Below are 15,291 nucleotides of genomic sequence, written 5' to 3' on the forward strand. Positions count from 1 at the left end.
GGGTGGGCGGTAATGCACACGCGGTGTTGTTGTTCAGGTTAGAAATCTATTTTTGACATTGTAGTTGACACTTTGGTTCATTTTTTTTGTTCCAAACAAGAGATTGCAAATACTTTGTGTGGGTGGATGAAATTGAAGAAGGATGGGAGGGCCTAGCAAGAGCTTTAGCAAAAAGAAATTCCGATCAGTCTTATTCAAGGCATGAAGATGGTGTGACTGTCACGAGTGGTGTGGAAAATCCACAATCATCCTCAATGATGGCCAGGAAGTTGGAAAAATTTAGGGGTGAAGTTAGGGGAGAACTTAAGAGAATGAGGTTGTTGCTTTCAACCATTGCATTGGGGGTTGCTTTCTGTTTATTTTGTGAGTTGTATTTGGTTATGAAATTATAAGATGTGTATGAGTTGGGAACTTTGGTATGACATGCTGCTTAAGTGATTGTAACTTTGATCTTATTAATTCTAATGCATTAACATAGACACGAAATCTTGGATTTCTAATAGCGTTTTGTTTATTTTGTAGTTGATGCAGCCATGTAAAATGAGGTAAAGTTTATATTGAAACAATGCCTATGTATTGTCACCTGAATCTATCTATTCTTCCTAAGGAAGTAAGTATAACTAGAACAAGAAACATAGCAACAATATGCTTTTGGTGTCCATTCAAAGCTTTCATCCAAATTCAAAAGAAGGTGCTGTTAAAAGACTGATAAAATAACCATTGTAAAAAGTGAATTCTGATTCTCAAAAAATAGTAATGACATAAGCCAATGAAGGCAAATTCGGTTGGTCAAAAAACACCCTGAAATCAAGTTTAACTACCTTATCCTAACCCAGACTATGATAATTACACAATACAAGAGTCTTGAGTTGCTCTTTAATAAACAAAACAATCAAAAGCCAGCAAGAGTTTTTGATGATCAAAGTTGAGTACATTAAAAAACGAAAACATAACATTAATCAACCATCAATTTCCTGTCTTGATTGGGTCTCCAAACCCATGAGTTTCTATCAAATCGGAGTTGAGTTACTGCTCCCACTTGAGACACCTGTTTTTGATCCACTGAATGCGACTTTCCTTCCTCGTCCCCTGCTATGAAGTCCACCCCTAGCAGCTGTGCCTCGGCCTGTAGCACCCGTAGTCACTCCCGGTGTTGGCATGAATTGCACGAACCGTGTCGATGTCCCTGCACTAGCACCTTGCAGTGGATGCGGTGTAGTTTCAAAGTTGTGTGTGGATGGGGTGGTAGATGGTTTGTTGGCAGATGGGGGAGGTGTTTGCTGCGTTTTTTGCAGTGGGAGGGGTCGCTTAACACTTCTCCTTTTAACTTGTTTCTTGGTTGTTGCATTGTTGGTTGGAGGTTGTTGTTGTGTGGTTGTTGGCGGCGGCATTCCCTGTGGTGTGCCATGTTGCAGAAAACAAACCGATCTTAGGATAATAAGTTATTGTTGCAGCAAACTAAGGAATTCTAACTAAACATAATGCACTTACTTGAGCATGATGCGGTGTTGCGGAATTGTTTCCGTCCTCAGTGGCTGCTGCTTCAGCATCTGCCGCCTCTAAGATCTCCTCCCAGAACATTTCAGCCATCATGTCGTCAACAAAATCCCCTTCAGGCACTTGCGGAGCAGAACTCCCTTCACCCATTGCCGCTTTTCTCTTTTTACAACTCCCTACACGGCTGTGGGGTGTATTGGGTAAGTTGTTCAGGTACAATAGATTTAGAAACATTGACTTAAGACTGCGGGCCTGGATCTTCTTCAAATGGTGGCTGAGAAGGTTGGGACTGAGTAGATGGTGGCTGATCTGGTAGGACAGGTGTTGGATGAGGCTGAGAAAGCTGTCCTGCTTCATGGGATGATGCTAGTGGTGGATCTGATGTCTCTTGGGACATACTGAGACTGTCCTCTTTTTGGGCCTCAACTTCGGCCTGTTTATTTTCTTCATGGACCTCTTCCCTGTTATGGGCCTCACCCCTTCTTTGGTCCTCTTTCACAACTTCCACATTACCTACAATTTCAGCATCATCATGATCTTCCACTACTACCAATCTTCTCTTTGGACTCTTCTTTGGTGTTGGAACCCTTTTGGCACATGTCTTTATTCTCCTCTTTGACGGAGTCATATTGTTCTCCTCAACTAACACAGGCTGGTCCACCGGATGCTCTGTATAAATATTTATTTTGTTACCATTCTTCACGGCTGCCTCATTCATTCTAACTACGTCCATATCAACCCTTAGGTCCCTCAACCCATCATCAAGCTCCTTCCCCGGTTCTTGCCAGTAAAAATTAGAAACGGACGTATATCCAATGTCCTTCAACAAATCAGATATGAAAAAACCGTTCAGTGTATCAACATTCACCCTATTGATTTCTGTGACTTCACCACCAGTATAACTAATTATCCCACCAGGCCCTTTCTCAAACCGTCCTCTATGGTTAATATACAATGTTATATGGATGGTGGCCATTCCTGGAAGTGAAAATAACCAACACAAGCTAAGAAAAGATTGCATCTAACCACAGGTAACACAAACCCTAACCCAATTTTTCTAGCAATCCTCAGCAATTACATGATTTCATTAGGTACAGCAATAGGTCTAACTAATGGGAATGACATGAAATTAATCAAGAATGGCTATGAGATACCTCTGTTCGCTGCGCAGCAAAGGTAGTCGCCTCTGTGCCGTCCGCCACGAGACCCTTGGGTTACGAATTGCCTTCGTACTGTCTTCTCCGACTTGGGGATGACGATGACGAAACCCCTGGATTCACCTTGTGCGCTTGGGAGTGCTTCACAAGACTTCTCCGACTGGGAAAGCAAGCGATCGCAACCTACAATCTCTGCTAGGGCACACCTTTTCTCTCTCTCAAAAACCAAACAGTTAGCAACAAAAAAAGGGTTTAATCCACGTAAATAGGGGTTTGGGGAGTTTGGAGTGCCACATAGGTTCGTATAAGGACGAAGCTGGTGTCAAACCAAGGCAGGGTGTCACACAGACCGCATCTTCAATGGGTACAAAGTTAGTTTCGATCTGCTATGGGTACAATTGTCAGCGTTTTCATCTTTCATAGGTACATATGGTCATTTATTCGAATATAAATTGCAATATTTTCTTCTATTTTGTCTTTATATCTATTATCTTAAAACTACTATTTTATCTTATATTTTTGTTATATATTTTTTATTTTATCTATTTTTCTCTTTTTTATCATTGTTTATTGTTCATCTCTTCTCATTTTCATAATTGATTTTGATATTTTTTAATCCAATTGATATAATTTACAAATAATTATTTTGTACCAAAACCAAAGTTGTTATTTCTATTGAAATAACTTTTTATAATCTTTGTAAAATTCAAATTTTATTATTTAATTTATATTTATTGCAATATATGGTTATTGCTTTTCTAAATTAAATTTACATTTTAGATTCAACAAATTTGTTGCTTCAATATAGAAATTCAAAATTTGAATTCAAATTATATTCCAAATTAATATTTTTTTTCAATTTAGCATATTTATAACAACCATCAATCTCATAATTATTATATTGAGTACTTATAATCAATATAGAAATATAGGCAAATAAATATAAGAATAATAAGAAGATAAAAACTATTATACCATAAAATTGACAATATTATAGTACCAAAGTTAAAACGTAATACCCAGTGTACTAGAAACATGAAAGAAAAATCACTTCCACAACTTCCGCAATGACATGTTCTTCTCTGTTTCCTTTTTCATAACCTTGGCCACAGCCATCTCAAAGTCCTCCTGTGTCACATGTACTCTCCTCTCCCTCAAAGCAAACATTCCAGCTTCTGTACACACGGCCTAAACAAAAGAAAAAAGAAAAATGAATAGGATCGAGACAACTTAAAAACAGCTGGACAGACAAATGCAGCGTAAACAATGTGAAACATACCTTAAGCTCTGCACCAGATGCTCCATTCATCTTCTCAGCAATCTTCTTCAAATCAATGCCACGCATTAAGTTCATTCTTCTTGAATGAATTTTCAAAATATCTGCCGAGACTGCATGAGATTAACTCAGTGTCAGGAGTGATATGAACGCAGTGTGTGCAAGTGTATTTGCTTCTTTCCTGGAACAAGTATATAAAAGAGTAAATGCTAAGGTAGTAGGTACTTATGCATACCTCCTCATTTGGGTTTGGAAATTCAATCTTCCTGTCAATTCGTCCAGGTCTAAGGAGGGCTTGATCCAGGATATCAATCCGGTTTGTGCCATCAAAACCTGTATTGCATATTTTTCTTTAGAACTTGCTCATAAAATTGCTTAAATAAACATACATCTTAAATGAGTAAGATAGAGTGAAACATATTGTTTATATGTTACTTGTTTTTTCTATTTCTAGCCAGGCTAGTTTTAAAAAGTTCTCCTGAATGCATAATAGCAGTATAGCTCCAACATAAACAAACTGTATAACCTTGATTTTATTTGAAGCTTCAAATCCATCTAGCTGGTTGAGAAGTTCCAGCATAGTGCGCTGCACCTCACTATCACCATTGCCACTTCCAGATTCCATTCGAGCAGATCCAATACTGTCAATTTCGTCCATGAAGATCAATTGATGGAGCATGCTCCCTGTGAAAAAGAGTAGTGTTACGTCACAATCATAATATGGTTAAGCATGTCTTCATCAGGCATAGTTCCTAGCATACAAACCAATAAAGCAATGAATCAAAGAATGTTAATGCAAAACTCTTTATAAGTATAATTTTTCTCTTTTCAACCGGCACTTACTTGAAATTGGAGAAGGATTAATATTTATGCTAAATTCATTCTCAGATTAATAAGCATCCAACTACAAAGTTCACAACCACAACATTAATAACAGAAGCATATTCAATCCAGAAAGTCGTGAAGCCACAGGGAACCAGGCACATATTTTCCCCCCATTTCAATGAAGGGCAACACACAATGAGCATAACAAGCTGAGATAAGAAGAGAATGTACCTGGCCATGACAAAAAGTTCCCTGACCATTCTGGAGCCTTCTCCAATGTATTTCTGAACTAATACAGGCCCAGATACCCTGATGAAGGTACAGTCAGTATGATGAGCCATTGCCCTAGCCAACAACGTTTTTCCAGTACCAGGTGGCCCATAGAGTAGAACACCCTGCGATTCATGAGATTGTCAGCAAATGGGGAAAGTGAAAAACGTATGCAAACAAAGAACAAAAAGTACAATATACTGATGGAAGCATGGTAAGTTATGTGACAATCTCAAAGAGATAGTACCTTAGGTTGAGCTATTCCAAGACTTTCAAACAGTTCGGGATGTTTAATTGGTAGCTCAATGACCTGAAAAATTGATGACATACATGAGACTCAGCAACAATTATAATTATTTTCTATGATGAATACACTTAAAAAATAAATATACAAAAAACGTGTATGCGGATTAAAAAGATGGATAAATAGATCGCACAAAATGCAAATATTGGAAGTATATCAGTCAATATCTTATATGATTACATACCTCTTTAATCTCCTTGATTTGCTGGTCTAAGCCACCAATCATGTCATAAGTAGAATCCGGAACTTTCTCAACTTTCATCAGATTGACCAATGGATCAACTTTGCTCGGTAGAATTAAATGAAGGACATAACTATCATTACGAAGAGCTACTCTTGTGATTGAGTAATCTTTGTAATGTTAACATCTTTATCAATGTCCACCACATATTTCCCTTCTGGATGAACCTGAAGAAAGAATAGGAAAATCAGAACTTCATCTAGATTCTCATTAGTGATTATAATCAAAACATCCCATAAATAATCCAAATCCGTATAAAACACTCTTCAAGGACATAAAGGGTTCTGCAGACCAGAAAGACGACACTTCATAATCCAGAAAAAGGGACCTTTAAACGATAAAACATAGATCTGTAACAAATCAGACGAAGCTTAGGTGTCCTTTAACTGAACAAAAATTTCAAAGAAGAATATGTCCATCAATGATTTAGAGTGCAAGTTCAAATGATACTTATGCCTATAGCAGAATGACACAACCATTTAGGTATCTTGAACAACATGCGAATCGAAGTAAATATTAAGATGCCAATTTTAGATAACGATAATTGTAATACAGGAGAGGAAACGTAAAAAGATTCAATTCACCACAGAGAGTAGAATAAACAGTAAGCAGAGGAGTGAGACCGGACCTTGACTAAGACTTTGTTCTTTCCCATAACTTTCACAACTTCCCCTACATACGATCCAGGCTCCTGGAGAAACTGCAACTCCTCCCTGAGCATCCTCACTGTCCAAAGTTGCCATTAACCACAGAAACACCCTTTCATTAGTTAACTTAAATTATTAATTATAGCACTAAATCCAACCAAATAGTTATTAAACGCATTAATTTTATTTTATAATAAAGGCAAGCATGTATAGATTAGGGCAAGGGTAAAGGTAAGGTTATGGTAAGGACTAAGGAGGGTACCTCTAAAATTGAGCTCATTGCGCTGAGCCTCGAGACGGTTGAGATTGTGCGTTTTCTGGCGGAGAAAGAGCTGTAGCTCATGGATGTGGAGAGAGTAGTACTGGCGGAGACCCTCCCCCTTGGAGGCTGGCTTGGCAGAGCAGTTTTCCTCCGGTGCAGCCTCCGCCACATGTTTCATCTCTACGCTTATAAATTTTAAAATATCTTCTAAATTTAAAGTAATACATGAAATGTCATCCACCAAATCTTAAGATCTTTAGAAAAAGTACAAACTTAAATCCAAATATGAAATTCCAACATAAAAGTGTCATCAATCATCAAAATCTGTAAAAATTTGCTGCAGATTTGCATATGATATGATATGAAATGAAACATATATGAAATGAAAGTAAAAGCTCAATTTAGTTCTCCAAAGATTTTAGCACCATCAAGTTGGTCCTCTACACTCTAAACAGTTTGTACATCAATTTGGTCTCTCTATTTAAAATGGCATCTTCAGTCCTTCAGTCTAATATATATTTAAATACCAGTTGGTCCTTAAATTGATGATTATTTTGTTCTACAAAAAACCAACTCGATGTTAAAAATCTTGGAAGCAACTGATTTGATATCCTACATGTCTTAAACCAATTTGAACATTTACTCTATCAGTTAACATATCTTTTCAATATTTGAATTTCATTCCCAATACTACCTGAAACTAAATAAGCATACAAAGTTGACATAGTTGGATTACATAGGACTAATTTCATTAATCTTGTACTATTAGGCAAAGGAACATAAGACATTCACAACTTAAAAAAAAAAAATGGCCAATAAGAAACATATCATATTCAATCATCAATGCATAATAACAAGAATCATGTACAAACAAGCATTGATTTTCAAAGATTGAGCCAAAATTTTCACTAAAAGCTCTGAGGTATATTGTCGAACACTTGGCGTGCAAAAGCATAAACAACACAAAATAACGCCAAGAAACATTCTTTGCAACACCAATTCAAAATTCAGCACCAATAACATGAAAAATCAGCAGCATTTCGTAATGACTCACCAAAGTATCAGCCAATCAATCCAAACAAATTGAAATTCAAACTCAAGAAACTCTTAACAGCATGTTTAACTATGTATAAACTAACTAATTCTAATCAGAAAATCCTAATTCTAACCTAAACACAACTAACAGCAGCAAATAATCCTAACCAAATCAAATTAACACTAGAATCAACACATAACTAATCCTAAATTAACTAAAACAGAGAAGAAAAGGTGATCTGGGAACCTGAGTCGAAGAACAGAGCAAGAACTCAGGAGAGGGATGCAGTGGCAGTGTCCAGCCGCTACTGCGTCTGAACTCACTGGAACTAGAGTGGCTCTGTTCTGATTCTGCGACTGAGAATGAGGGAGGCAGGGGCGAGCTAGAGAGCCGCAGTGCGAGGTCGTGAGGAGGGGAAGAAGACAGTCGTGGCGGAGTTGGATGGTAGCCGGCGGTGAGACAGAGAAAGCAGGAGACAGGGGAAGAGAAAGGGTTTTCGCGGTGGTTGTTCGGTGAGGGTGGAAGAAGAAGAAGAAGAAGAAGAAGAAAGAAGGGAAGAAGAAGAAGAAGAAGATGACGGTGGAGGTTCAGTGGTTCTGACGGAGACGCTGGGGGTGATGATCGATGGTGGCGCTGCATTGGTGGTCGAAACGGCGAGAAAAGGGTGGTGGATGGTGGTGTGATGGTTTGCCGGAGGTGGTTCTGTGGTGGTGAAGGACGATGGTGATGGTGGAGGGTGATGAGGAGCACTAAAATTGCAGAATCCCACCAACATAATCAAATGCCAAAATTGCAGCCCAAATTCACAACTTCACAAGTGCAGATTCAGTCATTCACAATGTGAGAGAGAGAGAGAGAGAGAGAGAGAGAGGAACTCACTTGCGGACAGAGGAGGAAGACAGCGACGCGCTGAGAGAAAAGGGGCTCCGGTTCCGGTGACAGGCTTAGCAGATTGAAGAGAAATACTGAATATCAACTTCAATAAAAACGTGTTAATGGTTGAAGTGTATACTAGATTGTTTCTAGAAAAAAAACATAATAAATCATAACAACAAAAAACATAAAATTATACAGATCAAAAATTAAAAATTCTACCAAAATTCATACATCTTTCGGCCACAACAAAAACATATAGATTAGTAAAAAAAATCAAAATAATTAATATATCAAAAATTGAAGATTGAAAAATTAAATAGAAGCAGCAACCCTACCACACCGAGAAAATGGAAGCGCGTAGCAGACTGTAGAAGAGGAGCCTGATAGGCGCGGAGCTTCTGGTCAGCCCGGCATGCGAAGTAACAAGGAGGGGGTGAGTCGGGTGACGCCGACGACACGTGACAAGCTACGGCGAAGTGCGACTAGCAAGCGCAGAGAACAACCGGGAAGCTAGGCGAACGACGACGCAGCAAGGAGGAGGTGATGCATCGACGCCGGCGAATCGCGTGCGGCTGGGAGGAGATGAGGCTGGCAGTGAGCGCGACACAGTGGGGAAAAGGAGGAGGTGAGGCAGCGTGATAGATTAGAAGAACAAGGAGGTTAGAGGTAGAGGAATGGAGCCATGGAGGTTCAGATTTGGGAAGAAGAAGTGAAGGAGAAGAGGGAGGTTGGAGCTCATGTTGTATGGGTGTAAAGGTGTCTTTCATGCCAAGAAAAGCTCAAGGGTTGGGATTCATTCGGACAACCTGGGCTTGCTCTTCTAGAAGGCCCATTTTGTTAACAAAGAAGCTGAAACCTCATCAATCAAAATCGGGTTTTAAGCTGCCCCAATTCATTGGATTTTTTGGCCCTTTTATCTAAACATCACTCTTTTACCCTCTTTTAGTTTTTTAAAAAAAAAATAAAATAAAACACGATTTATAATTTGAAAAATTCTTATTAAATATGGCTTATTTCGGTATACTTATGTATTTCTGGAGACAATAATAATGATTGTCATTATTAAATATGGCTTTTTTAATTTATAATTAAAATTTTTTTTGAAGAAGCCATGCTTATTGTCTGTGTATTTTTGTGTACTCCTATATACTATTTGTAGATCTATATACTATTTGGAGATGATGATAATAGATTAAAACAGCGGTATTAAAAAAAATTAAAGAGAGTTTGCCGGGGATAGGCGAACTCTATAACTATAATTTTTATAGAGTTCGCCCGGGGTGCAGCGAACTTGCTCTATACAAAACAAATCATATTCGGAGAATTAAAGTTTAAAATGGTGTTTGGGAAAATATGAATTTCTTTTTTATTTCCGAAAAAAATCCTCATTGTAGTTAACCTAACTGATGTGTACCCCACTATACTCGGAGATAAGATCCAAACAGAAACCGAGCTTGAAACCCGGAAGCTAACAAACAGGAACGGAAAACTGCGACCAAGTTGCTCTTATCCATTGGGCGCTATCCACAAAACAACGGAAACCGCTACCCAAGCAAGATAACAACTATGTGCAAGTCAAAGATACTAACAACGGCACTTACCAGATTTATCGGAACTCACTAAACACAAAACTCAACTATAAAACCAGGCCACATAACCCATGAAAAGCCAGGTTACAGAACTCTCTCTGATTTATCTCTCTTATTCTGATATTACTCACATACTTACTTGAGCGTCGGAGTGCTTTGTGCAGGTGCTCCCGCCTTTGTGTTTCAAAGGATCGAGGCATACCTCTGGCATTGCCCCTGGACGACGTATAGCTCGACCCAGGACTTGAGTGACCCCTCAGAGGCCATACATCTCGGTCCACTCAGGACGGAACATCTGGCGCCCACCGTGGGTCCCAAGAGTCAACCTAACCCCACCTTTTTACTTCATATTGCACTTTGTATCTTCTTTGTGCAGGGTTTCTCAACTCTCCGATATGGCCGATAATGGAGTTCACCAAATCACTCAGGCCGAGCTCCTGGCCCAGATGGTAGAACTGCAAGCTGAAGTTCGAAGACTCGCTGAGATGTCCACTCGAAACAACGCCGGCAAACACGAGGAGAACGGCCCTAAGGGCCCAGGCAAACACAACACAGACCTACTAAACGTCAATCCTCCAAAGGAGAAGTTAACCTTGGACAACCCGTTCTCCGAGGAAATCACCAACTATCAGATGCCAAAGAATTTTACACTGCCCTCTTCCCTTGAGCCGTATAAGGGGATTGGTGACCCCCGGGCTCATATTAAGAAATTTCAGTCTATGATGTTCTTTAATGGCCCTAACAATGAACCCGTGCTTTGCAGGGCTTTTCCCACATACCTTGATGGAGCTGCATTACTTTGGTTTTCAAAATTACCTGAAGGATCAATCTCTTCATTTGAAGAATTGGCGAAGTCCTTCATCGACTACTTCGCGGCGGCGCAGATATATGTACATGGATCAGACTACCTAGGAACCATCCGCTAAGGTCCACAAGAAAGCCTAAAAGACTATATGACGAGATTCGCATAGGCTACCATGGAGATAACAGACCTGGACCCGGCTGTCCTCCTACACGCCCTCAAGGCCGATCTCAAACCAGGGAAGTTCAGAGAAACAATCGCGGTAACAAAACCAAAAATATTGGAAGAATTTCGAGAAAGGGCAGCTGGACAAATGGAGATCGAGGAACTATGTGAAGCCGAAAAAGCAGAAAGAAGGCGACCCCAAAGGGAGGAAAGCCGAACAATAAGGTCGGCTGACCACAAAGACTCCAGGAAACCATTCAAACTCACCCCAAAGTTCGACAATTACACCTGGTTCAACACAAAAAGGGAAAAGATAATTAAAGAAATACTTAATGCCAAAATCATAAAACCTCCTGCAAGAGTAGGAAATTATCAAGACCAACGATTCGTCGACAGAAGTAAACACTGCGCTTTCCATCAGAAGTACGGACATACAACTGACGAGTGCGTCATAGCTAAAGATCTGCTGGAAAGATTAGCTCGGCAAGGCCTTCTGGACAAATATATCGAAGGAAGAAGACATAAGGAAAACGGCCGAGACCCAAAAGAACGCCAACAGACCTCAGGGAGCAAAGAGGACAATAAATGGTCGAACAGTACACCACCAAAAGACATTATAAATTACATTTCCGGAGGGTTTGCCAGCAGAGTTGCAACAACCTCGGCAAGAAAAAGAAGCTACCACACAATGCTGGCAATCGAAGGAACAACCCCGCAAAACAAAGACAAGTTCGACCTTTAAATCACCTTCAGCCAGACAGACATATGCTCGGCAGCACCAAAACTAGACGACCCGGTGGTAATCTCTATCCAAACAGGCGAGCTATTGGTAAGAAAAGTCCTTTTGGGCCCAGGTAGCAGTGCATATGTAATTTTCTATTCCACTTTTCTAAAAATAAAATTATCTGAAAAACTGATACAACTCCCATTCGGAGAACTAGTAGGTTTCACTAGGGAAAGGGTCCCCATCAAGGGATACATATGGCTAAAGAGAGTGATAGGAGAAGGCTTATTATCAAAAACTATAGATTTACAATACCTGATAGTTGATTGTCCCAGTCTTTATAATATTATTCTCGGAAGACCTGCTCTGAACATGTTTAGAGCAGTAGTGTCCACCTTTCATCTGTGTGTTAAATTTCAGGCACAGGACAGAAACATAGCAACGCTTCACTCAGATCACCAACAAGCTCACCAGTGCTACAACGCAAGCATGAAGAAGTAGGAAACAAAAGAGAAGCATCAGCAAGAAGTCGAAGCGATCCTCAGTCAGAATGAGGTCCTAACCCTGGCCGAGCTCGATCCCCGAATGGACACTGAAGAAAGACCTCAACCAATGGATGAACTCCAGAAAATTCCATTGACCGACAAGCCAGAGCAAGCAACATACATCGGTCAAGCTTTACAGGGACAAGAAAGGTCAGACCTCATCAAGGTGTTACAAGCCAACACCGATCTCTTCGTTTGGACTCCAGCAGACATGCCAGGTATAAATCCGGATGTAATTTGCCACAAGCTCGCCACTGACAGAACGGTCCGACCTATAGCTCAAAAGAAAAAGAATATCGGAACAGAAAAATCAAAGGCAGCCCTAGAAGAAACCGGAAAACTCCTTAAAGCTAACTTCATCAAAGAAATTCGATTCACCACATGGCTATCAAACGTGGTAATGGTAAGGAAAAGCTCAGGTAAATGGCGCATGTGCATCGACTTTACAGATTTAAACAAGGCATGTCCTAAAGATGCTTATCCCTTACCATGTATTGATAAACTTGTAGACAATGCATCAGGTTTCAAAAGCTTAAGCTTCATGGATGCATACTCTGGCTACAACCAGATCCTCATGCATCTGGAAGACCAAAGCAAGACAGCATTCATAACTGAACATGGAAATTTTTGTTATAAAGTAATGCCATTTGACCTAAAGAATGCAGGTGCAACCTACCAACGGCTGATGGACAAAGTATTTCACCATCAAATAGGTCGGAACATGGAAATCTATGTGGATGATATGGTCGCCAAAATCACTCACGAGAAATCACACTGTGACGACCTCAAGGAGATATTCGGACAGATCCGAGCATACAACATGAGACTCAACTCGGAGAAATGTGCCTTCGGAGTTCAAAGAGGTAAATTCTTCGGATTTATGCTAACCTCACGAGGGATTGAAGCAAACCCTGAAAAATGTGGAGCAATACTTAATATGGCAAGCCCTAAAACGATGAAAGAGGTTCAACAGTTAGCAGGGAGAGTAGTCGCACTATCACGATTCCTGCCGGCAGTGTCAAATTGATCATATCACTTCTTCCAAACAATGACGAAGAATAAAAAATTCGAATGGACTACAGAATACGAGACAGCATTCGCCGAGCTCAAAGCCATCCTGTCATCACCACCAGTATTACAAAGACCGGAAGTCAGTAAACCTTTATATTTATACTTGTCTACTTCCAGTTATTCTATAAGCTCGGCTCTCGTTGTTGAAATAGGAAGACTACAGAAGCCAGTATATTTTGTCAGCAGAGTAATGTAACCAGCAGAACAGAGGTATCCAAGAATAGAGCAACTAGCCTTAACACTTGTAACAACAGCCAGAAAGCTTAGGCACTACTTTTAAAGCCACCCAATAATTGTAAGGACAAATCAACCGCTAAGGCAAATATTAACAAAGCCAGAGTTGGCCGGGCGACTTATCAAGTGGTCTGTCGAGCTCTCAGAATTCGACATCCAGTTCCAATCAAGACCAGCCTTGAAAGCACAAATCCTTGCAGATTTTATCTCCGAGCTAACACCAGACGAGCACCACAACAACAAGGCCTGGGAGTTACATGTTGACAGAGCATCGAGCCGAGAAGGAAGCAGAGCAGGGATAATCTTGAAAGAAGATGACAAAGTAATAGCCGAGCAATCCCTCCAATTCCACTTCTCGCCAAGCAACAATCAGGCCGAGTATGAAGCGCTCATAGCAGGGCTCAAGCTCACCTTCAACTTTCAAGTGTACGAACTTATGGTGTATTGCGATTCTCTCTTGGTGGTTCAACAAATCCGAAGAGAATTTCAGGTAAAAGATCCCTTGCTGGAGCGCTACTGGCTCATAGCTAAGGATCTCATTTTAAAATTCAATTCATTCACCATATTGCATGTACATAGAGAAAAAGATGTTAGGGCAGACATATTATCTAAACTCGCCGCCACTAGGGCAGACACACAAGCATCAGCATTATCATAACTCACACTTAAGAAACCAAGCATTGAATTATTATCTATAAGCATTAATCACCTCCATGACTATAGGACACCTTTTCTTGAGTACATCAATGCAGGTATCATACCCAGAGATGAACCCAATCCACCGCACTTCAAACGAAAAGTGAGTCTTTACACAAACATAGCTGGGGAACTATACAAACATGGTTTCTCGCAACCATTGTTAAAATGCCTAAGTAACAAGGAAGCGAAAGAGGTGATGGATAAAGTACATGAGGGCGTGTGTGGAAACCACATCGGAGGACGAGCCCTCGCCGCAAAGATCGTCCGCACCAGATATTACTGGCCAAGCATGAAAAAAGATTGCATAAGAAAGGTAAAGGCATGTGACAGCTGTCATAAACACGCCGCCATTTCCACAAAGCCGGCCGAGGCCATGCACAGCCTAGAGGTAAGCTAGCCCTTTCACAGATGGGGTCTTGATATTCTCGGCCCATTTCCGATAGCACCAGGCCAGGTAAAATTTCTTTTAGTATCCATAAACTATTTCTCCAAATGGATAGAAGCACAACCCTTAGCAAGAATAACAGCCGAAAATGTATGATCTTTTATATGGAAAAACATTATATGTCGATTTGAAATACCAAAGGAAATAAGATCAGATAATGGTAGACAATTTACAGATAATAAGCTCGGCTCATTTCTAAAATCTTTTAACATACAGCATCATTTTAGCTCGGTCGAACACCCACAAACCAACGGGCAGGCCGAAGCTGCTAACCGAGTTATATTGCAGGCAATAAAGAAAAAACTCAATGACGCAAAAGGAAAATGGGCAGAACTAATACCAGAAATATTATGGAGCTACAATACAACAGTGCAAGCCACCACAGGTAAGACGCCCTTCATGCTAGTCTATGGATCGGAGGCACTAATCCCTATTGAGGTCGGAATACCCACATTAAGGACCGAGCTATATGACGAACAACACAACGCGGACGTGAGAAACGTCGAACTCGACCTGGCGGATGAGGACAGAAACATCGCAGCGCTCAAACAAAGAGCTAAAAAATAATTGATGGAAAGGAAATACAACAAAAAGGTCATCCCAAGAACATTCAGCAAGGACGATCT

At 40.2% G+C, this 15,291-nt stretch overlaps 1 protein-coding gene and 1 pseudogene across 1 annotated transcript; both read right to left on the minus strand.

The window, feature by feature from the left end:
• Positions 1-714: 714 nt before the first annotated feature.
• On the minus strand, positions 715-3,222 carry LOC140173045 (uncharacterized). Its single transcript, XM_072201822.1, has 3 exons — positions 2,652-3,222; positions 1,492-2,475; positions 715-1,394 (listed from the first exon to the last, which is right to left on the minus strand). The coding sequence occupies exons 2-3, from the start codon at positions 1,852-1,854 to the stop codon at positions 1,011-1,013; spliced, it is 747 nt and encodes a 248-aa protein (XP_072057923.1). The 5' UTR covers positions 1,855-2,475; positions 2,652-3,222; the 3' UTR covers positions 715-1,010.
• Positions 3,223-3,597: 375 nt separating this feature from the next.
• On the minus strand, positions 3,598-10,191 carry LOC112705502 (26S proteasome regulatory subunit 8 homolog A-like; annotated as a pseudogene).
• Between the last annotated feature and the right edge of the window lie 5,100 nt (positions 10,192-15,291).

Source organism: Arachis hypogaea, chromosome 8, assembly GCF_003086295.3.
Source record: "Arachis hypogaea cultivar Tifrunner chromosome 8, arahy.Tifrunner.gnm2.J5K5, whole genome shotgun sequence".
NCBI lineage: Eukaryota > Viridiplantae > Streptophyta > Magnoliopsida > Fabales > Fabaceae > Arachis > Arachis hypogaea.

What these genes read in the sequence shown, in the direction of transcription:
- LOC140173045 (XM_072201822.1), bottom strand. Translation starts at nt 1,854, where the DNA reads ATGAAGCAGGACAGCTTTCTCAGCCTCATCCAACACCTGTCCTACCAG. An exon ending in CAACACCGCATCATGCTCAA is followed by an intron (nt 1,395 to 1,491) that starts GTAAGTGCATTA and finishes GGCACACCACAG; the next exon opens with GGAATGCCGCCGCCAACAAC.